The sequence below is a fragment of the Pyxicephalus adspersus genome, chromosome 4, assembly GCF_032062135.1.
Source record: "Pyxicephalus adspersus chromosome 4, UCB_Pads_2.0, whole genome shotgun sequence".
Lineage (NCBI taxonomy): Eukaryota > Metazoa > Chordata > Amphibia > Anura > Pyxicephalidae > Pyxicephalus > Pyxicephalus adspersus.
Window position 1 is genome coordinate 75,454,067 of NC_092861.1, and position 27,102 is coordinate 75,481,168.

Consider the following 27,102-nt stretch of genomic DNA (forward strand, 5'->3'; position numbering starts at 1 on the left):
TAAAAAATGCAAACCTTAAAAAGGCTCAATGACTATCAATGTGCACAAAACACACAAATTTGTTGAAAAACTGCTGAACTGGGAAACTTAAGTTTAAATGCATCATTGTAGGCATGCATAAAAATGTCTCTTCTCATACAGATATTGATCATAGGGATGAGTGAGCAATTTTATTAAATTCAGTCTCGCGGCGAATTGGGCCATTCTCTCTTACCAAACACGTAGGCGAGAACGGCCTTTGTAAATTCTGCCAGCAAGACCCAATTTTTGGCACCTGCAAGACCAATCAGGGGAGTGGGGCTGTCAGCTCCGCTCCTCTAAATGCTCTTGCAGCCCTTCACTAGTGTATGTGTTCTTGGATAGAGTTGCTCTATCGAAGAACACAGTAGTCCTGTGTTCCTGGATAGAGAAACTCCATCCAGGAACACATACTACAGGGCGGCAACATTAATCAGGGGAGCGGAGCAGCTCTGTACTTTATGTTCCTGGATAGAGTTTCTCCAGCTGCTCATGAATGAATGCAGCGTGGGTAAAATCCTCTGTTTTTTCCAACAGCCGCGTTCATTCATAAACGCAAGCCGCATGACTCACTTTGAGAGGAGGAGCCTTCCTCAGCCAATCAGAGAGCACTAGAAGTTTTAAATGGAGGGACTTTCACCCATTTAACCTCTAGTGCCTTAAAAAAAATTGGTAGAACTGTTGTGTACTGTTTTCAAATTACCAAGGAACTGTTTTCTGCTTGCTGAGCACAGGAGAATCTGCTGACATTGTAATATAAGTACCGTATCTCTTAAGCTACGTACACACTTCCTGAACGATAAAAATTGGAAGTGTGTACGCAGCTTTAGAGATACAATGTCAGCAGGTTCTCCTGTGCTCAGCAAGCAGAAAACAGTTCCTTGGTAATTTAAAAACAGTACACAACAGTTCTACCAATTTTTTTTTTAAGGCACTAGAGGTTAAATGGGTCCCTCCATTCAAAACCTCTAGTGCTCCCTGATAGGCTGGGGAAGGCTTTCCTCAGCCAATCCGAGAGCACTAGAGGTTTTGAATAGGAAGACTTCTTCCCATTTAACCTGTAGTGCCGGGCATCTTCTCTCTAGTGCCCGGGGGATCGCTAACAGGAGGATTCCCGGGGCTGAATGCAGCTCTGGGAATCCTCCTCTTGTTTTAAGTTCCTTGATCTTCCGATGGTTCCGCGAAATCAGTTCGCCGAAATTTTGCAGAACCATTGGAAGTTCAAGGAAATTTTCGTGAGACTGCCAAAGACATTCTTGCTCATCCCTAATATTAGGCAATTTAAAGTAAAATGAAAGATGTTCCAATGCTATGGTCTACTGCTAGGTGCTCACCATGTGTTCCAGAAGCTGCACATTGCTTATGTAGCATTGATTTTTGTGAAGCCCACATAGACACCAGAAAATGGCACTTACTCTTTGTCAAGCATCGACCAAGCACTATGCGGATTATGCTGACCCCCAAACTTTGAATGTAGGGTTTGGTTTGCAGTCCCATTAATTGTAACATCTTCTCATATTGGGAAGGGGGGGGTGATACCAGTGGGGGTTGGATGCAGAGTTAAAGAAGCAGGGAATTTGATGGTCTCCTGCAGCCTAAGAGACTCAGAAATAGCAGAATTATCAAATGTGATCAATGAAAAAAAACAAAAACACTAAATCATGTTTCCCTAGAGACATAGTAATTACTTTCTCCCTTATTAACATCAGCCAGAGCATGCCATATGCAACCAGTGAAGTAGGTAATGAGGAAAGTGTATGGTTTTCAAATTATTCTCTAAAGCCTATAGATCTGTATTGCTGTGCATGTGGAGCATACTCTAAGACATCTTTCCCAAGCAGCACAACATTACCCTTTCACTGTAAGGTTCTGTTGAAAAATCTGCAATAATTATACTGAACAGAATATGCTAAAAGGGTAGGCAGTGCAATATTGCTTCCAAAGAATTATTAATTTATGAGCAGAAAAAATATATTCTTTAGGGTAGTTGGAGAAGACTTTTTTTTTTTTTTTTTAATAATTTTTATAAATTTTTTAAACTTCAATACATGGACTTTACTTTTGATAGATCATTTTTACAAATGATCCCTCGAATGAACATGTAATGCTCATTTTAATCTTGGCACAGAACATACTGTTTTACTTTAATTTTGTATTTGAAATAGCAAAAATGTGCCCTACCCATTCACATGAAGGGTACATTTTAATGTTTTGCCCATTTGAACACTTCCTTCACTTGTAGACTGATAGCTGTAACTTTAAACAATATTTAATGACATTTAGCCTCATTTAAACAATATGTTAGTATAGGGCCAAAGGGGTACAGTGAGCAAAGGGGTGCCAATTGCCAGTGTTTTCCTTTTGAATAGGGAAGCTTTCTTTCTTTATTTATATCTAATCTTGATGACTGCTAAGAAACCAATCATCCTATGAAAGTCCCATCAAGGACACTAAAACAAAAATGTAAATGTCTTCTTTGTACACAAGGTCCAATGTTCTCCCTTATGTATTGTAGCTATAATGTTTGTTAATGCCACCATGAAAATCAGACATGATGGTTATGTCATAATACTAAAAGCAGCTTATTAAAGAAACATCAAGGTACACATAATATGATGTGTATGATGCATACATTTTTTCAGAGTAGTGTTGGTATTGATATCTTTAACTGTGCACATTACAAGTGTAATGGGTCTGTTTTTAAATGATAAATTCTTTTTTTTTTCAGGTGGAGTGACTAACACTGCACAATATCAGAACAGGTTAATGGTGTATGATCCAAACCAGGTGAGTCATAATACAAAGTTTATATGGCTTTCAGTCTTTCCTATATATTTGTTCTGGACGCTGGAGGCAGGTGAAACAAAGAGGAGGGCTAAACTTTAAATTAGATCAATATTTACTAATATTTTCTATTCGTCTTTAATCCTTTCAACATAGGTATGTAAATAAAAGTTACAGCTTCTAAGTAACTTGACCTCCATTGCAATAAAAGAAAAACAATACTTCAGTGTAAAAAAGAATAACACAAGGGCTCTGTTTATAAAACAGGGAATCAGACATTCCCTCAAACATTCCTTGGTGAGAATGTTCCAGGTCCACGTGTTTCAATGGAATATCAGAGAATATCATATTCCCTGTTTTTTTAATAGACCCCAACGTGGTTCTTATAATACAAGTAGCTGTAACATACTTTGATGTATTAAAAGAGACGTACAGTCTGCTTTGACACACTAAAAACTTATTTTGGCACATATAGTTATCTTACCTTACTTTGTCCTCAAATACCATTGGTGAAAATGTACCATTCTATAGTACAGTGGAGCTTGGAGCAGCCAATATAAATGGTTAGGTCATTTCCTGTTCAGAGGGAAAGCTTTACATATAAGAAAACAAGCATTTTGTGTCTAGGGACAATATTTGTCATTGATTATGTTCCAGGTTTCTTTGCTTAACAATTTAAAGTATATCTCTGCTGTGTATAGCCACTCCCTTTCAACATGTGATGGCTACTAGTATTGGGATAAGGGACAGCAACAACATGCTTTACACTGACCCTCAAAGTAAAGAAATGGCAAACAATCTAAACTGTAAGGATGTTGCCATTTGGACTCCGGGTACCAGTAACCAATTCCAGTATGTACATAGACATATCTTTTAGCTACAGAAACTTATTGAGTTATGCAGCAGACCTAGTGCTTACAGAAGGCACCTTTGGTTATCCTCTTGTATTCTTCGATGAGGCCTGATTTATTAAAATCCTCCACGACTTTCATGGGAGAACCAGGGTTAGCCACAGAACCTGGAATGGTGCCAACAAATTGCAAATGTTTTGTAGGAAATTCATTTTATTTTTTCTGGATCAGCCAGGTTCCCCCCCATGATAGTCTATCTTCTCCAGTCTTCGAGGGCTTTAATAAATCAAGCTCATTGTTAGTGTGCAACCTGGCATCCTCAGAACTTACAAGCACATCTTTACCATCGCACTTATGACCTCTCACACTTTGCTTTTGGCCATTAAGATTTCCAACCTGCCTTTTTACCTTATATTTTTCGCTTGCCCACTGGGACTTCTGACCTACCTCTTTCCTCCCTTTTACATTTACCTATTGCTTCATTGGGAATGATACCTGGTATTGCTGTGGTTCCACCCAAAAAGTATAATTAGTAGAATATGATTAGCATATAGTTATCATTAACCATAAACCTTTGTTCCTCAAGGCACCCTTCATATATTACTGTTCTACATACACCTTCACGTGTGACATTTTATGCAAAAATTTGCATTGCATTGTCAGCCCATACAGTTACACATAGCAAATGAAGGTAAACTGGGTCTATTTTATTTGCTGGGCACTAAATTGTTGGGGTTTCCTGAAGAGCAGTCTATGAACACTTATACTTGCTTTTTCATCCTTGTGCATGTTACTGCAGCACATAGCTGTGAAGCCAGCTTAAAACTGTGTGTATTTTAAAACACAAATTTTGAGAAGGAACCACCCCTCCCAGACATATTTGCTATGCACCATGGTATTTGATGAGGAAGTCTAAAAGGTTGTGATTGGTGCATTAATAAATACTTAAGTCCCTTTTACTAGTTTGTCCTTGTTAATAAAGCAGAAGTTAAAGTGTGGCATCTCCTAGTAACACTTCAATCATCTTTCACTGTTCTGACTTCTTTAGACAAATGAAAGGTGAAATTTGGTTACTGTGGGTTACTGCACTGTGCATGCCATCACTGCTTTTTGCACCATTTCATTATATAAGTCCATATGTCAGCTTCAGCTATGATTAACCCCTTATGTTCAATCCATTTGGCTTCATTCACCACTAAATTGAACTTGTTCCACAGTGTAATCCAAACAAAATATTGCTTATTGTTTGGAAACATTTAAGCTGGCTGGGAATATCCTTGCTGTGTCTGCTTTCTGCTAATTGTATGGCATGCTCTCCCGAGCGCAGACGGTTAATAATTGAAACTTTTTTTTAAAATGAGGACTGCTTCATGTTTGCGCACACAGCCTCTTTTTTTACATTCTGCTGGCATATTGTTTACAGTGGGTTCTGGCAAACCACATTTGCTTGTACCCGTTCTGAATCTCAATGACTCCATCACTGAGCACTGGGGCACGGCTTTAAGCAAGGCCTTTGTAGAGAGTCAATAATGACTGCCATCTGCCACAGAGCACAGAGCTACCTGCTAGCAGACAGGCTGCGATGACCTCTGCTTCCCCATCACTGATTAGTATTCAAACACTGCCGTTTTAGCTGTGACCTTGCTCAGACCCCTGTGCCTCTCTGCTTGTGTTGAGGTTCACCTGGCAGGCATTGCAGCAGAGGAAAAGAATGCTGTAATCAGGGGACACATGAATACATTGCAAATCAGATGCCATCTTAATCTCTCTGTCTGAGTACTAATGATGTAAAACAGTATTCTTTAATCCTATTCTAGTTATTGTACTCATGGATTATTGTGCTTCTATCCTTATGTTTGCAGAAAGTTTCATCATGACAATATTAGCGTTGGTGATAGTGGTTAATAAATGGTATTTATATGAAGTAGTGACTTTAGGATAACTATGCGCCAGAAGGTTTTGAAATCAGAGGATCAGCAGAAAAGCAGTATAAATATATATATATTTATATATCATATATAAGTAAAAAATGTAATTATTTAGTGTACACTGCTGCATAATATCTTGGTGCTATATACAGTTTAATATTAATATTAAATCAATTATACATATACATTTCTTTGATAGGGTAAACCTGGCTTTCACTAGTTGATTATGGTATTTTATTTTAGTCTATTGGTATTATATGTGGCACGTTTAATAAATAATGTATCAGTTAACTGCATTTACCTAAAGAGTTTGTAAAGCATCTCATTCCTTTTTTTCTTTGTTGCAGAATAATTGGATCAGTCGCAGTCCTATGCTACAGAGAAGAGTTTATCATGCAATGGCAGCAGTCCAAAGAAAGCTTTATGTCATGGGAGGAAATGATTTAGATTATAATAATGACAGAATTTTGGTGCGCTATATAGATTCTTATAATATGGACAATGACCAGTGGACACGCTGCACTTTTACCTTGAATACAGGTGAGTGTTTGGTCAATATAACATTACCAACTTTAGATCTTGTACTTATATACCGCTTATGACCAATTGTTAGCATTTCCACTACAGGCCTTAGTTAAGTTAGATAATACATATATTGTTTTTGGGGTTATCTTTTGCTATTTGGATCAGTGTTAGGGTATTTTTCACACCTGCCTTTTCATCAACTGGCTCCCCGCATCTGGCACCTTGCCAGCTGCTCACAGCAGTTGCAGGGCAACACTGGCTCCAAAAGAACCAGCACCTGCACATGTAACAGCTGGCAGCAGTGAGTGGTAGTAGTACCATCCACTGCAGTGCCTAATCATTCCCTGTGGGACTGCCACAGCAAGTGGCAAAAGCACTGCAACTTCACTGCCAGTGTGAATTAGCCCTTGGTTTTAAAAATAAATTAATAAAGTAGCTTTACTGTAAATATGCAGTTTATTGTATTTCCTATTTGTTCCAATAAAAATGACAATAGGTTGTTTTTGTTGTTTCTGATACAAGGCACAAACAAAATGAATAAAAATGAAACACATGTATATGGTAGACAAATATAGAAATAAGTAGGCATGGAGCTTCCACAGCCTGCATCTGAAGTTTTCTCAAGGGTTATGCCAATTAAGGTACTCTGAGAACATTGCTACTTCTTTTGTTTGGTGGCCAGATTGTGACAGGGCATTACCATGACAAAGTAGCACAAAAAGAACTCCCTCTAGACACTCCAACACAGACAAGATGGTGGCTCCTGTTTCATGTGCTTCTCTATGGACAAGGCGGTGGCAAAGCTAGACCAGTTTGCCCATACTTTACTTGGTGCAGATGGTGGATTCAACTCACCCTGCAATTTACCACCCCCCCAAACATGCTGCTCTTTCATGAAGGCCCTCAATAGATGCAGGCCTCTGAGTTGGCTACTTCTACAGTCAGCTCTACACTTTCAGGCAGCGACTCATCAACCATTACAGACCCTGCAGGACAGGGGACATCCAAGCGGCAGTACATGCAGAAAGCTATTAGTGTTTTACACAGTAGTGCAACATATGACCACAGAAGTATTTGTGCTTTGACAATATGTAGTAGATCAAGGAACACACACTGGTTCTGGAAACCAATGTTTCTGACATAGAGAATTCTTTAACTGCACATTGCTACTCAAGCCTGTCCCAGGACAGCATGGCTTGTTTCACCGGCATGGAGAGCTCCTTTTACTGCATGTTGTCTGATCACAGCAAAATCTTCTACAACCAAGCACCCCCTCCCCCTCAAATCAACTCCAGGCCTTTTATCTGCCTAATTGATAATGACATAATTGCCCACACCAGCCCATGAAATAGCCTTTGAGTCAATTGTCCAATTACTTTTCAGCCCCTGAACTGAAGTGATTGTGTTAAAAAAAGGCTTTAGGTCCTCACATTTTTATGCAATCTTCTGTTCAACCCACTGAATTAAAGCTGAAAGTCTGCAGTTCAACTGCATCTGAGTAGTTTCATTTAAAATTAATTGTGGTAATGTACAGAACCAAAATTAGAAAAAAGTTGTCTCTGTCCAAATATTTATGGACCTAACTGTGCCAACCCTGGTGGGTGATATATTTCAACAAAGCACAATGAGAAAAGCTGGGAATTTTCGCAAGTCTATGTATTGAACAACCTAAGCAAAAGTAGTTTAGTTTACGTTTCTGCCCAAAACTTTAACCTTATAGCGAAGATGTTCATGTTTACCATCCCCCCTTGTGACACAGGTCCTTTAACACCAGCAGGTGTAGGGACCATTCTCCTGTGTCTAGACAATCTCAGTGTAAGATTACCCGACAATTGTGACCATGGCTGACCATTTTGTTTCCAGTTGCCCTGTAGGCAAGAATTTAACCTGAATCCTAAATACTCAAAGTCCTAGGAACAAGAGGGCAACTTAATCTACTCTGTCTGAGCCAAATCCTTCATTTGTATCTCTCATGCTTCTCCAAGACATTTCAGCAACAGAAAGCAGTTGGCTCCTAGGACTTTGTGAGGCCTAGAAGCTAATTCACAAGCCATCAGCAGGGATAGCCTTATTTTTTGCAACATTTAATTTCCACCGTAGTGCAAGCAGGCATAGCCTACATGGGGGTGGCAATTCTCTGAATTCAAGAGTAGCGCACCATCGCAGGCAGCTGTACTAGGAGGACCTTAGTTACAGGCTCATCAGATGGTGAGGACTTTGCAGGGGGAAAAAGGAAACTGTGAGGATAAAAATATTGTGGGCACTTTTAAAAAACATGGTGGCAAGCAAATGTTTAGATTTTTGTTTTCTTTCAAAGGACAAAGTGAATGTGGAATTGCAGTACATAATGGAATAATTTAGTTGGTTGGTGGATACTCCATTAGGACAAATGAATCTCTGGCATGCATACAGGTAATTGCAAAATAAATGTACATTTTGCTCATAAAAACACTCATGAAAAGCATATCTGTGGCTTTCTTTTGCATCTTAATGTCCCTGCTATGCTTGAATGTAGTTGATCGCAGTTTTAATTATAAATTCTGGAACTGTACATAAATCCTGGAATTTCACATCAGTTTTAGGTACACAGGGACCTTTCTCTGTGTAATAATTTTATTTACTCACCATAATTTAAAAAATATTTTCTCTTCTGTTACCACTTTTAATGCTTCCTGACTATTTATCTACTAGTATATCACCATAACAACCTATTAGTAATTACTAGTGGATGGCTCTGTTGAAAAATAACATGAACTGAATTCACTAAGCTTTATTACCTGTGACTTGCCATATCTACAGTTTTTTGGACAGGGGTGACAGCCACTGGGGGCAAAAAAAAAGTCACATGGCTGAAAAAAACATTATGCATAGCACTATCGCTGTAAGAAAAACAAGTCAATGGCTCTTAGCAAATAGCAACCAAGTTTTTTTAAAGAAAATTGTTCTATCATTTAAAGATGGTGTGCGTGTGTAGTTTTTTTATTCTTTACTCTACTAGACTTGGCAAATACAGTGCTGCGTTTGACCTGCGCTTCAATGGGACATGCTGCTGCTGCCAAGGAAATGCAACAGAATACAAGGCAGGGCAAACGCAGCCTCTGATTTGCTATTTAAGTCAATAGGATTTTATGACTCGTGACTGAGAAGAAGCTGATACCGCACTGCATCTACCTAGGCATTAAAGCGGATAGTTTCTGATTGGTGTAGGTACATTATGGCATACATGTGCAATTGCTCTTTAAATGTGTGTAATGTATCTTGCTGTACTTTGTTAAAGTAACTCATTTTCGGACCCTTCCTTACTTGGCAGGTTCTGGATGTTAGCAGAGAAGGCAAGGAAGAAGTTTTCTATGGGCCTACACTACCTTTTGCCTCTAATGGAATAGCAACATGTTTCCTGCCTGCTCCATACTTCACATGTCCTAATCTACAGGCACTACAAGTCCCTCACCACCGGATAGGCACCATGTAAAATGACTGATAACATACGGAAAGCTGTAAGGAAAGTACAGAGACATGGTGCCAAAAACACACCCTCTTTTGCCAGTGCAATGCATTTCTCTGCATCTGTAACAGCATTTCCAGTGATAAGCCAACCTCTATTTATGCCATATGCATCAAAAAGTAGATTGTATGCTCTTTGAGGGCAGGGAATCATTGTGCCTGAAATTAATGTATAGCACTGCAATGATTTTTTTTTTTTTTTTTTTACACGGGGATTACATTTCTGTGGGCAACAGTGAATATGCAAAATGTGACTTTACTCTCCCTAAATTATTTCTAATGAACTGCAAAATGTGTAATAGTTATTTCATGAACTCCAGTCCAACAAAGCCCCTTCTTTTCACAGCATCTGTTCTAGTGTCCTATCCTATAAACCTCTATATTTGTGAAAAACGAACAATGATTTCTCAAGGGCAATACAGCATTACATATGCAACTGACTTCATGTATCCGATTACAAAAGGAATGTCAAAGTATTGGTAATTACATTCTGTCTGTACATATTGTTCCATATTGCTCTGTTCCTAGTTATGGAGAAAAGAAACATACAAGCAACTGTGATAACTGTTGCATTGTCTACCCTTCACTTTTGCTGCTATGAAGCTACTAAATAGCACACCGAAGTGCATATAAATAAAAGAAAATCTACACAGACACATTTATGTGTGGCGTATTTGTTTTGCTGACCCACCATGTGGAGAAATTGAAATGTATATGCTTAAAACTAGTTTATCTTATTGTAATAGTCATATCTTACATTATTTTCATTACATTCTTTCCACAGGTGGGGCAGATGGGATTTTTGGATCATTAGAGGCTTTTCTTTTCCCCACCATACAAACTTAAACCTAAGTGGTTATCACCAGTGCTTGTTTTTTTTGAAAGGTTAAAATTAGACACTTTTAAATTAGGTTATTGTTTAATCAGTAACAAGTATGATTATCAGGAAGGTGAGATGAAAACTTCTGATCTAAATACGACAGAACAAAAGCCACTGGAAAATCACAAGAGCCAGTCATCTAGCATCGTTAGAGGTGGAGGACAGCAATAGCAGCACCCATGATTTCTTAGAGCAGATTTCCTTTAATACATCTATTCACAAAAGTATTTGCATAAGAAACCCCTGCTGAAAGGAGAAGAGATAAGTATAAAAATATTTTTATGACACATTATGGTAAATGAACATCGCATCAATGGTAAAGATACCATATTATTGTATACTTACTATAAAACATTCATTATTTTCAGGGTAAGGTACATTTTTTACAGCTTGTTACAACAAACCCAAAAAACACAAGCATACACACATAAAAATGCACACATCACAATCTAAAAAAAATTGTCTTGGAAAAGGTATTTACATATTTACTTCAGAGCTTTAAAAAGACAAAGTCCATATTGCACATTTTTGTTGGGTCAACAAACATGGTTTTAGTGTTGCTGCAGATCCAGCATAAATACTTGTTTTCTTTTAATTTCATAGATCCACAGTAACTCCATCTTTAAGTGGACTGATAAAAATCTACAGAATTTTGCCGCCACTGAACATGACAGCTGTGTTTTAGCAATGCGTTCGATATTGGTTCAGGACGAAGGTCTTTCATTTTCTAGTGCCTGGAGCTCATTTTGTCCAAGTTCACCCAAGTGAGACAGCAATCTTTTGTAAGCTTCCCTGTAAACAAACAATGCATTTACTTTTAAACAGAAGAAAAATCAGACATAAAAACACCTGAGAGCATTCGAGGATGGACTGGCTTCTCTTTGATCCTATAAAAAGCTCAAACAGTAATGTTCCTATGAAGCTGTAGTAACCTTACTTGGCTGGAAATGACAGACTTATTTGCACATATAAGCGCTTAAAAATCAGATCCAGATTAACCCACGTATCTACCATGATCATTTATTCAGCGATATCTAAAAAATGGTAGCATGTGAGCTTGTTTTTTTAAAGCTTTCAATAATTATCAGTACTGCAGCAATAACACATTGCAATTTTACAATCTCTAACATCTCCCCATTGTCATTGACTTTACAGGTGAAAGTATCAAGAGGGTGCTTAGAAGCTCAAGATACACTACAACTTTGGCAGATCTGCAATTCCAAAGCTACGTTACCATTGGAGAGTGCATTTTCGGTGTTAGTCAGGTCATCAAAGCACCTATGTATCTGGTCACACAATCTTTTAATAGGAAGGATCAGCCAATTTATATTCTTGTTGTTCCTTTACCAGGGATCACATGAACAGTGATAAGCTAATTAACCTAATACTTGAGGGAGCAAGGAGTGGCTTCCAGTCTATAAAAAGGCCAATGATTAAGACATTTTCTTAATTTAAACAACCTAGCGGTAAAATAACATTAAAGTAATTTTGTCACAAAGTTGGAAAATTCCAGCCAATCAATTGACAACATGCACATGTAACCCTATAACATGTATACTCTAAAACAAACTTCAAATTATTCTAAACAGGTTTGTACAATATTCAACAACTAATCTAAGGGTCTTTAAAGCAAAAGCCTAGCATGCTGGGACTATAGTATCATTGACTCCAGGAATGGTTTACTTTATCCATTGCAGATAACATTGTTAATACTTTCTGTTGGCATTTTTGTACAGCTAGTATCATCATAAGGATTCATTGGAAAATGTATTCACAGAGCTTCTCTTCATTATCTAAAAGGCATGGGAGATTGTTAATTAACCACTAGGAAATGCCAAAGGAATGTTCCATCTGCTTGCTGCACATAGAGATGCTACAGGAATTTTCCTATACGAGTGCAATATGGAAGGATTGAGTGATTTTAGAACATGCAGAAATAATTGTGAATGGCATTTAAATGCAGTTCAGAAAGTCAATTTTATACGGCAAGGACGTACCTTGAAGCAGCGTTTCTTCCTAGTCCGCGTTTATGCTCCGACATCTTTAAGCTTTCAGAAATTGTAGGAATTAGGTCTGTAACAAGTGACTGGTCTAAAACAGACAGGGTCTCCAAGATGCTGAAGATCTGATAGTCATACATCCACAAATATTCTTGAATAAATTGCCTACGTGGGAAGTAAAGAAAGCAATCTGAAAAGCATTTTCTTAAAAGACACTTAGTGAAATTGTAGAGCTCTGCGCTATGACTTGCTATTAAATAGGATGCCAGCATACACGCTCAACAAGCCCCAAAATCAGCAATGATGGATAGTACAGTTATTTAAAATGTGGATCACCACAAGGTTTTCCATTCAGTGAAATACACATTGCCTAATGGTGATGAACATCTTTCTAGAAGGATTCATCAATGGTTAGTCACATTCCGTGTGAGTTTTAGGCTTAAACATGAACAGTTTTACTACTATCAATAAAACAATTCTGTGACCAATAATTATTTCATTTTAATTTACATTTTAAAAAGGTCCAATAAAAACATGCCAGGGTCTTTTTGTTTCAGCCCTTTAAATTTAAGTTTACCGTAAAATACATGAGACGTAAGATACAGCTTCCCCTTGTGGAACCTCACGGCAACCTTCAACAACATGCTGCAACGCCTTTGTGGAAAGTTTCCTCACTGAAAAATGAAAGCAGACATAACTATCATCATCATACAATACTTGGAAATTTTGATTTCAGATCATTTGTTTCACACAACTCTATACAATAAATAAAGAAAAAAATATAAGCGACGTTAAACTGAAGAGAAGTACTTAATTTGCTTATTTTAGGCCTATATCCTGTATCATAAACAAATTAGGCAGAAAGCTCTGTTTCCTCCCACCTTTGTGAGATTCCACAACTTCTTTTACAAGAAACAATGTACACAGGTCTGATCAGTACCACTGCTAGGAATACTAGTGGAATCTTTAGCAGCTTTAGGTACAGGTATACTACATCCAGGAAGCCATGCCTAAGCACAAAAAAAAGTTTGAATGGGCTAACGTCCCAGTTAAAGAGAATTCAGCAACACTATTATTACAAAGCAGTAACACTGTTTATGAACCAAGACAGGGCAAGTCAAGTTCAAATCCTCTCTATTTTATCTTTTATTCTAAAAGTCTGCATATTTCTGTATTAACTATTCAAATAAGTATCACTATCATACAATATTACAAAAAAGATGATTATTTTTTTTTACCTAACATGAATTATTAGACTTGCATTGTAAACCTTGAAAATATTTAAGCACCCTGTCCTATGAGGACTACCCTAAGTGATCTCCCTGAACCTTCAAGAATAGGAGGACTGAACTATCCTGAACTGAACTATGACTGAACTAAGAGAAGACTATTCTGGCCTATTTTTCTGCTAGATACAAGGTTTACTGCGTCCCTCAAAAAAACGGAACAGAAATGTGCTTTTGATATTTTTAAACATTTCTTTGTCCATAGATCTAGAAAAAATTGTCAAGTATTATAATAGTCAAAAGAGAGTTATAAAACCTAATACATTATATTTTTAGTAGTTTAGGTAATTAAAAAGTTATTCCTGAATAAACAGCCCATGGTGGCAATGCAAAAAATTCTCTGCACAATCTGGGGTACGTTTGTGCTTAATGCCATAATAAACTTTTTATAAATATGAGACGCAAAAAGGCTTTTCTTTATTATATATACTATATTTAAAGCAAACCCTTTACTACATTTGCAGGTTAACTAAAAAAAAGGGCAGGCAAATAGCTGCCTATTTCTCTACAATGAGCCAAAGCCTCACATAACCCAGAAAAGGCTGTCGTGAAAAAGTTCTGTTTGAGTTGCCCTCTCCTGCCCCTCTATAGTGAGGTGACATGTCAAAGCACAGACATCATAGCGCAAATAAGATTACACTGGGAAGCTCAATCAAATATTTCAGCACAGATACATCTCTACATGACTGATTATTATTTGAGTGACCAGGTAATGCTAGTGATAATGACGACATGTAGCCATTTATAGTTTTACACTGCTAAATAAAAAACTGCCAATAAAATAATATATAGACTATATAACATATCTTACCCAGAGGCTCGTTAACCAGTATTATACACTTTAAGATAGCAGGTAGAAGAAACTCAGCATCTGCTGCCTCAACAATCCTACTTCTTTGAAAAACATCAACAATGAAAGACAGGACAGAGGCTAACCGAGGAGGTGGAGTTTGGCCTTTGAACTGCAAGTGGCTGTCACTGCAAAAAATAAAAGATAGCCCATGAAAACGTTTTGTTACCGTGTTTCATTCTACAGAACAATGCAGTGTTAGTAGTAATGAGCTGAATGCTGAACCGACAGAAAGAACATACTTACTTTATGACTTTCATTACAATCTTCCTAAGGTTGGCAGTATGAGGGCTCTGAACAGAATCACACAGGGCTAGAAGTATAGGGTGGTTTCCTGCATTTAGGGCTTGAGGGGTGCTAGGCAAAAACCTCCCAAAATATTGCTCAATAATGGTTTTGAGCTGCTGTTTTACATAGGCAGCTTGTACTTGGGACTGACGGGATATAATTGACAGACCCTAAAATGAAAATTGTAAAAAAAAAACAAAAAACATAATATTTACATTTAGAATATTGTTAAAATTTTGTTACATTTAGGTTCACGTAACAGAAAACACTGTACACAGTTTTCAAGCTTTTTTATTATCCTTTTTACATTACAGTGCTAACAAACTCCTCCAGCTTTCCTGTCTACATACACTCCAGTGTCAGATGGAGATAATAGCTCAGGGCTGGCTTCCCAATGTTTGCTGACCATTCCTATTCCTATTTGTGTTGGCAGTGTAGCTTGTAGTCTCCTTAAGAAGAGTGTATGACAAGGTGGTAAACTCAGGAGTAATTAGTATTAAAACCACCTTCATTGCAAGATCATCCGGTATGCTTTAACTGGAAACTAATATAATAAAACACATTTTAAAAAACGGAGAAATACGCTGGAGACAGCACAGGGGAGGGTGGTAATTAAGACATAAGCACTGAAATGTATTTCCCATACGTAGGGAATTTTTAAATTTCAAAATGTAATTTGGGTGGGGGGGGGGGAGAAGGAAAGAAAAACTGTATTCTACTTAATAATACCAATAAATAAAATAATATTAATAATAACATTTCTGTGACATGAGGGCAATAAACACTGTTTTTCATTCACTTGTTGCTCAAACAACAAAAGAAAATGTTAACTACTGCAGAAATATACATAGTTCAGTTACTATGAGAAATTGTCTGCACAGAAACTGCTACAGTTTTGGGATACTATCTTTGCTAGACTTGCTTACTAAACAAGCCTGTATTACAGCTTTTTATGTCCTTTAAAATCTGGTCACCAATGTCTATATATGGTCTCCATTATATAGGTAAAACAAAATTTTTTGTTGAAAAGGATAGAGGCGTAAAAACCTTTACTGCTATCATATCAGAAATACGTTATTTAGGCAAAATTAACTAAACAAATAAAGAAAAATACAAAGGCACAAGAACACTGCCAGACATTGGACTACACTGTGAATTCCCAAGTAAAGAGATGTTTTCAGCACTTGCTGTGTGACATACATTCTGCTACACTGTGCCAGCATGTTTTATAGCTGTACCTGGAGAAAGAGAGGCAGGCTCTCCCTTACAGCAGACAGCATAGCTGCCGGCAAACCCTTATCTTGTTGGAACAAGGCATGTGGTAAAAGCAGGTAATCGATGATGCGGAAGAGGAGCTGCTGTGCTTTGGAAGTGGCTAGAATCGATGCCCAGTACCGCACAAGATATCCTGGAAGGACGACAAGAAAGAAGATAAAACAGCGGTAGACCCTGCACATTTGGCATACCCTCAGGAGCCAATCAGTGCGACTTATTCTGTAGTTAAATCACATCTCATATGAAGCTCAGCTTGAACATTCATAGGCAAGGCAATACGTCTGAAAGTTTCCTGCATCTCAGGGCTCCAATGGCTCTTTTTTGGGGTTTGTTGAATAAAACACAGCCATGTACATTTTTATGATGCATCAGCTAAGAATTATTACTTTATGTGAACAAAACAGGAACATTTCTTTGTATAGTATTTGATATTAAATCCACATACAGCAATACATTTAAAAACTTCCAAGGCATCAAACATGATTAAAATATTAAGACTGCAGTGCAATTACAGGATTTGTTTGTTCCCTGCAGTTGGGTTTTCTGCTGGCCATTGGACTGTGTTATAACATGAAATTTCATTTTAACCAAACCAGTCACATATCACAAAAAAATACTGGTGAGAAGACAAGACACCACTAAATGGCACTATGCACCTGTTGGCAATATATTCCTTTAATTCTCCAGCTTATACTTCAGCAGGAGTGAAGGATGAAGGAACAACAAGCCAGGAGGTGTACAACATAGCTATGCTTTCAAAACAGTAGGTGTCTATGTGAAGACAGCAAATGTAATGCAGGAAGCAGAAAAAATGTGCCCACTCACCTACAGTACGGTAAGTGATCTGCAGCCCTTCTACAGGTCCCTTCTTAGTCAGGTATGGCTTAACATATTTTAGGATATCTCCAGAATACTCCAGGCATTTTGACACCATGGCAGACTTTTCATACAAGGTCTGCAGGCTACTATACACTATACCAACTACCTAAAAAGAGAAATGAATAAAAACGTTTTTATTTGACTAACCAATGTGATATTTAGGTTCAAATCAAGGTCATAACAAAAATAAAACAGAAGTCAGTGTTTATAGACACAAACCATACACATTTTGTGCTAATATGTTACAATGCATTACCTTGAAAAACTGTAAAAGTGCGCATTTTATATCCTGCTTGTAACTTGCTGGTTCAATTTGAGCTTTAATGAACATGTTTTCTACTTCTGGCAGCTTGAATACTAACCGGGTTAGTTCCCCGAACTGTTCTGAAAGTACTGAAGCTAGAAAATGATTATATTATTAGCCAATCTGTATGAAATACACTCTGCATAAAACCATTTGTATAACACATGATTTACAACTATGTTCACAACAGTATTGTAATTGATGCTATATGACAGTTACTCCTACTCTTAGCAAATGGAAAATATAAAATGTGCAATATTTCCCTAAAACAATTTTCTAATTATTTTTTTAATGTACTGAACATAAAGGTATAGAATCTCCTAGGATAACAGAACACCATTGTCATCCATTTTGCACTTCCAGTAGGTGTACCACCTTAGCTTCCACCTCCTGCTGTGCATGAAAGCAAGAGCAAACTTCCAGTGTCCAGCAAAAGTCATATTACAGTTTATGTACAAGATAAGTTCTCAGTTTGTTGAACACTTGCAATCCACTCGACTTCCTTACCACCTGCAGCCCAGCAATGTTTACAATGAAAGTGTGCAGCCTGATGAAGGTGTCTCTCAAATATGCAAACATGACAGGCGGCAGGGAGAGCCGTCTGTGTCCCAAAATAAACTTGCTATCCTAAAAAAAGTAGATTTAGGGTACAAAGTAATTAAAGTTGCAGGACAATGGCTGGGAAGGCCAAATTGGATAGGAAAGGGCACCGCGAGTACCTGCTGCTGTAATCAAAATACATTCATGCTGTGAGTGCTCTTGAATGAAGAAGCAGTGGCCTTTAGAACGTCTCTCAAATCTTGAGAAAGATTAAGAACGTGGCTCTGCAGAGACACACTGTGGTAGAAGATGTGCAAGTAACAACTACTGTTTTGTGGGGTTCTAGAGCGCCATGTCTCCGCAAGAAAGGCATTAACCTGAGCTGGATCTTACAGCAAAATGGCGCGGTGTATTACCAGGCTTTAACAAATGAAGTTAGGCTACATCTTGTCTGCTACACTTATTCTATCGGGATGTGGCTTTAAAAATAACGTGATTACCTTGAAGTACTGCAGCAAATATTTTGTGTACAAGTGATTGACACCTTAAGTATTTCAACAATGTAAATTTAAAATGAAAACTAGGAATTGGCAAAATCCTTTATGAGAATTGTTTAGAAATAAAACCTACTTTGTTCCGTGTCAGTCCGAACATTAACACCCACTGGCTGATCAACATACATCTGCAGAACACATCGAAACCATGTTCTGATTGTGAGGGCCTGGTAAGCAGCATTTCCAATCCCATCTAGAGCCTCTGTTAACGTTCTAAGGAATAACATATAATTAAAAAGCTGTTCAATACCATTACTTAAAGAGGAACTAAACCCAAAAGTCCCCTAAACATAAAATACCCCACTTACCTTTAATCCTGCAGTGCAGTCGAACGGTCCGGAGGTCTCTTCCATCAGGTTCCCGCGTCGTCCCAACATCCATCTTCGTGCCGGCGCTGTGGGCGCCCCCATCTTCGCTTGTTCCTCCTGGTTCTTCTTCCTATGTCACCCGACACAGGGGCTTGATCAGGTGATGTAGATGGTAAAAATACCTTGCCGATCTTACTGTGCATGCGTGAAATCTGCAATTTTTTTCCCGGGTTTCACAAAAAGACTTCTTCTGTGCATCCCCGAGCATGTCCCAGAAAGAGCACCCAAGAGCCTCCCAATTAGGGTGTAGTGCTGCACCCTTTTTTTTAAAAAAAGAAAAAAAAAGGGTGTTGCACTTAACTAAAAAAAAAACAAAAAAAAAACAAATGAACAAAATTTTTCATTACATAAAATGGTTGCCTACCCTTTTATGTAAAGTAAAAATTCTTAGTTTAGGTATGCTTTAAGCTTCATGCAGCTATAATATGATATAAAACAACACAACTAAAAAGAGAACTTCATAGAACAGGGCAAACCGTGTTCAAAACCTGACTGGGGATCTTTTATAGCCTTAAATACTGTAAATGTATAAATGTAAAATCTGATTGGCTTTTAGGAGTTACTACAAATTTCTGCACTGCACACTATGCCAATAAACAGACCTGAGTGTGTCTGACTAGCACATTCACTATTAGAGACCTAATTACACAGCTATCTGTAGAGGCTAAATACTTGCTTAATGAGCATTACAGAAGTCTAATTTCTCCTAGCTGTAATGATATAAATGGTTGGATGTGCTAGCTTTCAAAGGGGTCACCACGCTACCATACATTACAGCAGCAGTATGTATGGGGTCCTCCAGCTGTTGTGGAATGTCAGGACACCGCACACTTTGTCAGCATCTTCCCGGTAGGACATACTTGAATTTGTAGCTCACAACAGATAGAGAACCAGTTTGCTTCCTTTAGTACTGGAATGCACAACACATATTGCTGTTGACAGTCTTTAACAAATCCTTTCCAACGACAAAAGACTGAACGATCGCTGTAAATACAGTGCCGTTCTGCTCTATGGCGAGGGAAGGGGGAAGAGCGACGGAACGGCACCTTGCTGCACTCCGTCCCCTTCACTTTTATTATGATTGTTCAATGTTTGAGGATCCCCCATGATGGATCCATGGAGGACGAGCGCTGTACACACCTCAGATTCCCAACCGATATCAGCCCTGAGGTGATTATTGGATGGGAATCGTCTGACGTGTGTACGTAGCCTAAACCTGCCCATGAAGAGAGCTAGTGCGAGTTTCCAATAAGGGACCAGACACACTGTCTTTTTCCACTGTTCGTGCTAAAAAATTTTATGTTGGTGGCATTTATTTTAGATAATTCTGAGATCATTCAGAATTCACCGAGCAGTGCATTTGATCCATAGTTGACCTTCAAGTGGGTTTTGCATTCCCATAGACTTAAACTGGCTAAAAACCTTACGGACACTAATTAACGTGCACACATACATTACAGGTTAATAATGCACATAGTATCAATGAGCATAGGGAGGGCTCATCTATGCATACCATTCCCCTTTACTATAGGCTGTATGTGCCCCGCAGTAAATGTTCATATACTGATCTTTCTGATCACATAAACACATATTTTGAAAAACTAAAATGATGATGCTGAAAATCAAATACTAAATAGCTTGAACCAGTCACATCTTATTCTTTGTGACCATGACAATAGCTGTGGTATACCGAACATACAGCATAACATCATGCCAAGGAATTGGCTACTTTCTGTTTATTGCTAGAAGATCCGGCTTTAGATGTTTGGGAGAAGATTAAAAATCTGCCTGTCCTTTAAACAATCTGATACATTGAGCCCTCTGTAATCTTTCCCTATGGCTCAGGTGAATTTGGACATTTGAGGAGGAGGCATCCTCATTTCTACAGGGAATAGTATACTTGAAGATCTCTGTCAATGATGAAGCACAGTTCTGGGGAAGTGCGTTATGACATCTGTAAACTCCTATGTATCTGAACATTCTGTAGAAAAGGAGATCTTAGGATACACACAAGGGGAAGAACTTCTAAAACCTTTGTACTGGTAAATAGTGTCTTCAGCTCTGTGTAACCTAACAGTTTGCCTTTTTTTTTTTAAAGAGTAAGTATATATTCTGATACAATTCCCTGAACGTTCTCATACCTGTTTGCAATTAGATGGCTGAGATAGCGGGACACCAGCTGAGGAGTGACCATGTCATCCCATCCAAATAGCTGCATCATTGACACAAAGGGCTGAGGCTGAAGCTCAGGTGGGGCACTACTAGGTATGTCCAAAGCCAGAAGTGTGTAACCTGAACAGAAAATTAAAAACAAACAAAGGAAAAAAGTAATTTTAAAAAAAGTGAAAATAGATTTTAGGGGAAATTAATAAAATGCTTTTAATTATCCTTTAAATAAAACAGATCTAGGGAAAAAGTAGATTGGAGCACAGACCTGCTGCTGTGTCAGCTAGCTGAGAGGGAGGTGTTTGGGATAGTCTCAGGCTCTTCAAAAAAGGGAAGAAATTTCTCCAGAGAGCAGCAGCCACAGCTAGATGGCGCTCTTTTGCCACCGACAATACCGGCACTTGGAAGCCTGCATTCCCATGTCCTTGGGCTGCGCGACTGTGAATGTTTCTGAAAAAGAACAGAAGATCCCAATACATTCAGAAAAACAAACCAGCTACCACATTTTAAGATTTATACCCACCAATACGTTTTAAAAAACAAACCAGCTACTCCTTTTTAAGATTTATATGCATCTATACAGTGTTCCACCAAAACACAGAGAAACAAGAATCTAGGAGATGTCTAAACTGGAGTAAGGGGTTCATTCATTAAAGGTAGTTCAAAGATCATATAGTAATCGCTTCTGCAGTTCGACACATGAAATTATCAAAGAATTGAATAACTTCAGCTTTAAGGAGATAAACTGAATATGATACTTTTTAGGATACTTTATACCATCAAATTATACTTTGTTTCCCATTTGGTCACTATCTGCATTAAAAAAATGCTACATAGAATAGCAGAGAAGAGATTTACTTGTCATTCAACTTGCCACAACATTTCTACCTAACTTATACCAGGTGGAGTACTGGGACAAGAGCTTGGGGAAGATTCTTCCATTTTTCATATGAAAGATTATTTGATGGTTAACGCTTAAAATCCCTGATATAGTATTATTAATAATATTAATATAATGACATTGTGCCATTACTGAGCTGTGTGTGGGATGTCTTAACTTTAAAGGGGAAAATCGTTATGTGGTATATCAAAGAATAATAAGAATCTCAACACACACCCTAGGCAGTCTGGTTGGCCCTAATCAACTGCTCGTTCTATTATTAGATAGGCTCTAAGAGCACTTTTACAGCAAACCGGTCATAAAAAATAAAACGTCCACTTAGATTGTTCACCTCCCCCTCCCCTCCCAAATTACTTCACTTCGAAAGTTGGACTTAAAAACCAGCGGCTTAGAATTATATTTGCTTTACTCCCATGTTCTACATCACAGAGTACGACATACCAATCCTTTAAGAAAGAGTCCCATGAAACGTGGAGCAGACAACATTTTGGGAGACAACTCTCCAGTCTGTTCCAAAAGCATCTATGAGATTGTGGCTGCTCTGAGTTCCACAGGAATCTGCCAAGGAGGGTTTTTTGCTCACCTAGGTGCTGTAATAAAAAGTACCATTTTAGTCACCGACATGGTTTTGATCTCTGCATTTTTATCTAGTAACGTCTGGCAAGTAACATTTTTGCTGAGCTTTTACAAAACACATCAGATTGTTTTCCATGGAAACCACATTATACATAGATTTTATTAAAATGTAATTAAAAGCAAAATATATATAAAAATCTTTACAATACCAACCAAAAAGTGCTTGAAATTTAACCAAAAGCAAATCTCAATTTGAAATTTGGAGAAGAGTACAAACCAGTTTTTCCATTTTTCAGGTAAACTTGGATGTGAATAAAATCTGTACAGAAACTGTTAGTGTATTTGCTGTATTATCTTACAAGATACAATTTATGAACAATACATTGAAAGGCCATGGTACCCTATAGCAAAACGCTCAACAAATGCAGAAAAATCATAATCAGCCTGTACCAAGGATAAGCTGTATAAACTAAATTCCTAGAGAAAGGAAACACGGATTGCAGTGTCTCCTTCAGCAGGACGTGCAGAAGATTTCCTAATGCGTTTTACAAAATGATATTACATGACTGCGGCCACATCTTTGTTAGTATAGTAAGGACAAACGTTGCAGCCATACAAAGCATCTCCCTTCTGCAGACAATGTGGCATGAATTCAATAATACACTCAATTTTCTTTGATTCCTCTAGTACCGTGCGCGCTACTTAATCTAATTTGGAAGTTGTGACTTTCTAGAGGTTTAATAGAGATATGTCTGCAGGGAATCAATGTTCCCTGAAAAGGGGGGAGGGGAAAAAGGCATTAACAAATTTGTCTGGCAGAGCCAGATTCAAAGCATTACTGCGGTAGGCTGATGAACTAAATAACATGCTTATTAAAAACAATCTGGGGGAACGCGCCATCATTGTTGTTTCCATTTATCTTTTGGTCAACCCAATTCTGTGCGTACATTAAAATTATTACATTACTTTTATTAAATTGTATGAACAGCCTTGTAATGTCAAAGCCTGGATACAAATGATAGCATAGCAGAATGAGGCACTGACAGGCTGCTGCAGGTATGGTGTTGGGGCACCACAGAGAAACGTTTTGTTTATATGTAACAGATTCTACAAATAATAAAAAGGTAATAGGGTACTCTGCACACTCATAATATGCTCATGGAGCATTCGTTTAAAAATAAGGCTGTATTGTAAGGGCTGTGGTTTTGCTACCCACATCTGCATAGGAAAATGATGCCAACCAAAGACAAGACTAAAATAGTTTGAGAAATTCTAAAAAGAAATAAGCTACACTGCAAAGTTGGATGCAGGAACGTGCATGGAGCTATGTCTGGTATCATAACACTCTACATAGCTAAGCTTTCATTTTCAAGCATGGGACTAGAAAATGAAGGAAAAGCAGCATACAGAAGTCATCATCGAAGGGTCAGTCCGTAGGGAGCAGCAGATGAAGATTGGGTGCTTCTTTCCTTTGGGTGTTTATGGGAATACAAAAAAAGTTTAAGCAGGTCACAGCCCCATAAATATGCTCACATTTGAATTTGGAAAGGAAAGGTCCAATTGGCTCTTAGTGCTGCCCGTTTTCTGTGTTGCTATGCAGGGATCTCCAGGACGCTGGGATTTTGAAAGTCAATGTGTAGATTTTTGATGCAAATTGCAGTTCATGAAAAAATAGTTTTACAGTTACAGAAGAGTCCTTTTGTGGCTTGGTGTTTCAGTGTAAGAATTTTTACTACATTAAAGTACATCTTGAAGGAAACCCTCCCTGGTGTATAGTTGGACCTTTGCATTGCTGTCTGTTGCCCCGTTAGGAAGATTTACCACTCAATTTGTACTGGGGACAATTGTCAACAAATCAGAAAGTGAAAGGAAATCTAACAGAGCTGGAATATAAGTAAAAAACTTCAAATGGGAACACTTGTGTACTACTGTCAGAGGAGTTCCCTCATTTTGGCCATGCATAGAGTGGAAAATATTTTTTACCAATCCCTGACTTACATCTGTATCCATAGGCATTGAGGAGAACGGAGAACAGAGGCACTGAAATTATGTTACATCTTGGTAGTAACGTAAACAAACATGATGTTTCAAAGATGCTAGAAATAGACATACAACCAGTGTTTGTAACACAGTGGAAGTATTTGTTGGAGTACAAGTGTCAGGAAGGGTTAAAAAACGATCTCAACCAATCAAAGTGTTACATGACCATTGTTAGCTCATTTAGTCCAAACCTCCTTGTTACATTATAACAATAAAAATTGTTAGTATGAGAAAATATTTTGTATATTACCAGTTTCTTTCTCATGACCAATCAGGGCATACCAGCCATAACTTTTCTCTTATCAGGTCACGCCAACCCAACAGGTCACTCCAACACAAGATGTTCACAAAGACACACACCAGACAGTTTACACAAATCCACAACACATGTATTCAGTATTCCATGTTTTTGTGTTTGACTTACTAAAAAGATTACCTCTTAGGTGGGTCTTCAGAGGAACAATCAGAAAGCCTCACCATTCCTGTCAGTGTTCAACCCAGAAATTATTTTAAGCTGGGTGGGAAGAAGTTGTAGGAGGGCGGCAGCCCTGTATTGTGACCCAACTCATCAGAAACCACCCAAAAACAGCCGTGTGGTTACTGAAAAGTGCCGGGTAGTGCACCCAGCTAAAAGGGGCTAGGGAGAACACTACCTACAACACTATACTAGGTACTTCTGTCAGGTCTGTTGCCAAAAAACAATGCATGGTATTTTTGAAGAACATTCTGGGCGGATGGTTGCTTTTCAGAAAGGATAACAGGCTCTCTGCCAAGCAGACTGGTTTATTCTATAGAGAGGTAAGGGGGATAAGGGCAGGTGGGAATGGCCCACTGCAGGTACACAGATATAGAAATGAAGGCAGCTCTAGCTGTTAAAGAATATTGGGGTGACCCCCATTAAACTCCCTTTCAAATGTTTAAAAACAGCCAACATCCAAACATGATCATTTTGGGGTGATGCAATTGTAAAGTGTATATTTTTGAGTTGTGACCTTTGAGAATGAATTACTTTATATTACTGCAGCTCGATGGATCAGGGACAGCTTGTTTAGAGCTCTTTTACTGCTTAAAAATCAGGTAAGAGTAATGTTAAGAATTCACTTTAAAAAGAAAATTTGAGTAAGATTTATTTAGGAAATTGACCAGAAACATGCAGGTAGACAAAAGAATAAAAATGTAATAGTGCCTATTGTTCTCGTATATACACAGAACAGTTTTTACATTTGGGTGGAGGAGCCCAATGACCTAATCACAAGCCATGAGTGTACAACACTCGGTATATTTGTTGGGTTTCAAACAAAAGCACAAGTTTTATTAATGGCAATCATCCGACCTCATCAATACATTGTGCTGGCATGCTGCATTCCTGTCTTTATGCACCGTGTAATATTCAAAGGTAGAATAATGTGGTGCCTTTTTATTTCATGTGAAGTTTATGATAAAAGGTGGCTTAGAAGTGCTATGACACCTAATTAGCAATGATATGAAGGAAATCCAGGCACAGGGCAGGTCTGCTTTTCTCTGTTGCCACAGCTCTGCCTGGCCAATTAAAACTTTTGTATCAAATCAAATTCTGCAAATCTGATAAAGTGAAAAATACAAGAATATTTCACTCATTTGGACACTGCACTTAGTTTTGAGTTGACTTGATTGATGACTATATAATACATTTTTTTTTAACTTTTAAAATTCTCACAATCAGCCAAATAAGAAAACGATACAAATACGAATAAACTACGGCCTATTTTTGGTTTATCAATCTCATTAAAGTAGCTGGCTATGATTGTGTTGGTTCCATCCAATATTTTACTCGTTGTATACATTTGAACCAGACCACCTTGATCAAAATTTTTGTTATAAAAATAAATAGCACACTAAAAAGATAAAAACAAAACCAACTTTTACTACAATATTCAAGACAGATTATCCCTGCATTTTGTTTGCTGCTAGATGTCCTCAGTCCACGTTGATGGCCAGCGTTATTCAACTTACTACCCCTGGGCCCAGGTAATCCTCAACCCACTCCAGCTATGAGTGGACAGTAAAAGGAGAAGCAGGATAGTGATGAACCAATTTCCCTTTTTCTTCTTTAATCAGAATGCTTCTTATCAGCACACAAACTACCAGACTTCTTGCTGCTTTTTTTTCTCACACGCCAGTCCAGATATACAGAGATTTATTACAGAACTAGATTCATTTGTGTTCTTTATATCAGCCTAGATGTCAGCTTTAAGCAGCTTGCAATTATTTAGGTTAAACCATATGATCTGCATTAAATTCCTATTTTCTATAACTGCAACCTTAAAAGCTTGTCAGTGGTTCAAGAACAGCAGCAATTATACTGCAGTTAGGTGGGTGTACATTACATATTCTTAGGTTTTATTTATAAGAATGCACTGGCAGAGCTATTTGCATTCTGTCAAACATGCCCCTAAAAAAATTGATATGGAAAAAAAAAAAAAAAAGACCACAGACAAAAATGGTAAAGGTACAATGTATGCTTAAAGCACAATTCTCTTTATAATTCTTAACAGGGAAGCAATCATTTAATAAATAAATGCAATATAAAAATCCATGAACAACTA

General features: G+C 37.9%; 2 protein-coding genes across 4 annotated transcripts in view; one reads left to right on the forward strand and one right to left on the reverse strand.

The window, feature by feature from the left end:
* Positions 1 to 10,266, forward strand: part of KLHL32 (kelch like family member 32) — an 85,390-nt gene extending 75,124 nt beyond the window's left edge. Inside the window, exons 8-11 of one of the 2 annotated variants that reach the window (XM_072408673.1) lie at positions 2,747 to 2,805; positions 5,929 to 6,121; positions 8,424 to 8,518; positions 9,417 to 10,266. In XM_072408673.1, the coding sequence (XP_072264774.1) occupies positions 2,747 to 2,805; positions 5,929 to 6,121; positions 8,424 to 8,467 (296 nt within the window). In that variant the 3' untranslated portion in view covers positions 8,468 to 8,518; positions 9,417 to 10,266. Of the gene's footprint in view, positions 1 to 2,746; positions 2,806 to 5,928; positions 6,122 to 8,423; positions 8,519 to 9,416 lie in introns of those variants that run through there. The other variant, XM_072408674.1, reaches the window with a different exon arrangement.
* Positions 10,267 to 10,673: 407 nt separating this feature from the next.
* MMS22L (MMS22 like, DNA repair protein) overlaps positions 10,674 to 27,102 on the reverse strand; it is a gene marked incomplete at its 5' end in the record, with an annotated part of 31,058 nt that continues 14,629 nt past the window's right edge. For both annotated transcript variants that reach the window (XM_072408671.1, XM_072408672.1), the window contains 11 exon segments: positions 10,674 to 11,282; positions 12,488 to 12,655; positions 13,068 to 13,164; positions 14,588 to 14,754; positions 14,873 to 15,084; positions 16,153 to 16,322; positions 17,015 to 17,174; positions 17,325 to 17,467; positions 18,543 to 18,679; positions 20,976 to 21,126; positions 21,269 to 21,450. In XM_072408671.1, the coding sequence (XP_072264772.1) occupies positions 11,195 to 11,282; positions 12,488 to 12,655; positions 13,068 to 13,164; positions 14,588 to 14,754; positions 14,873 to 15,084; positions 16,153 to 16,322; positions 17,015 to 17,174; positions 17,325 to 17,467; positions 18,543 to 18,679; positions 20,976 to 21,126; positions 21,269 to 21,450 (1,675 nt within the window).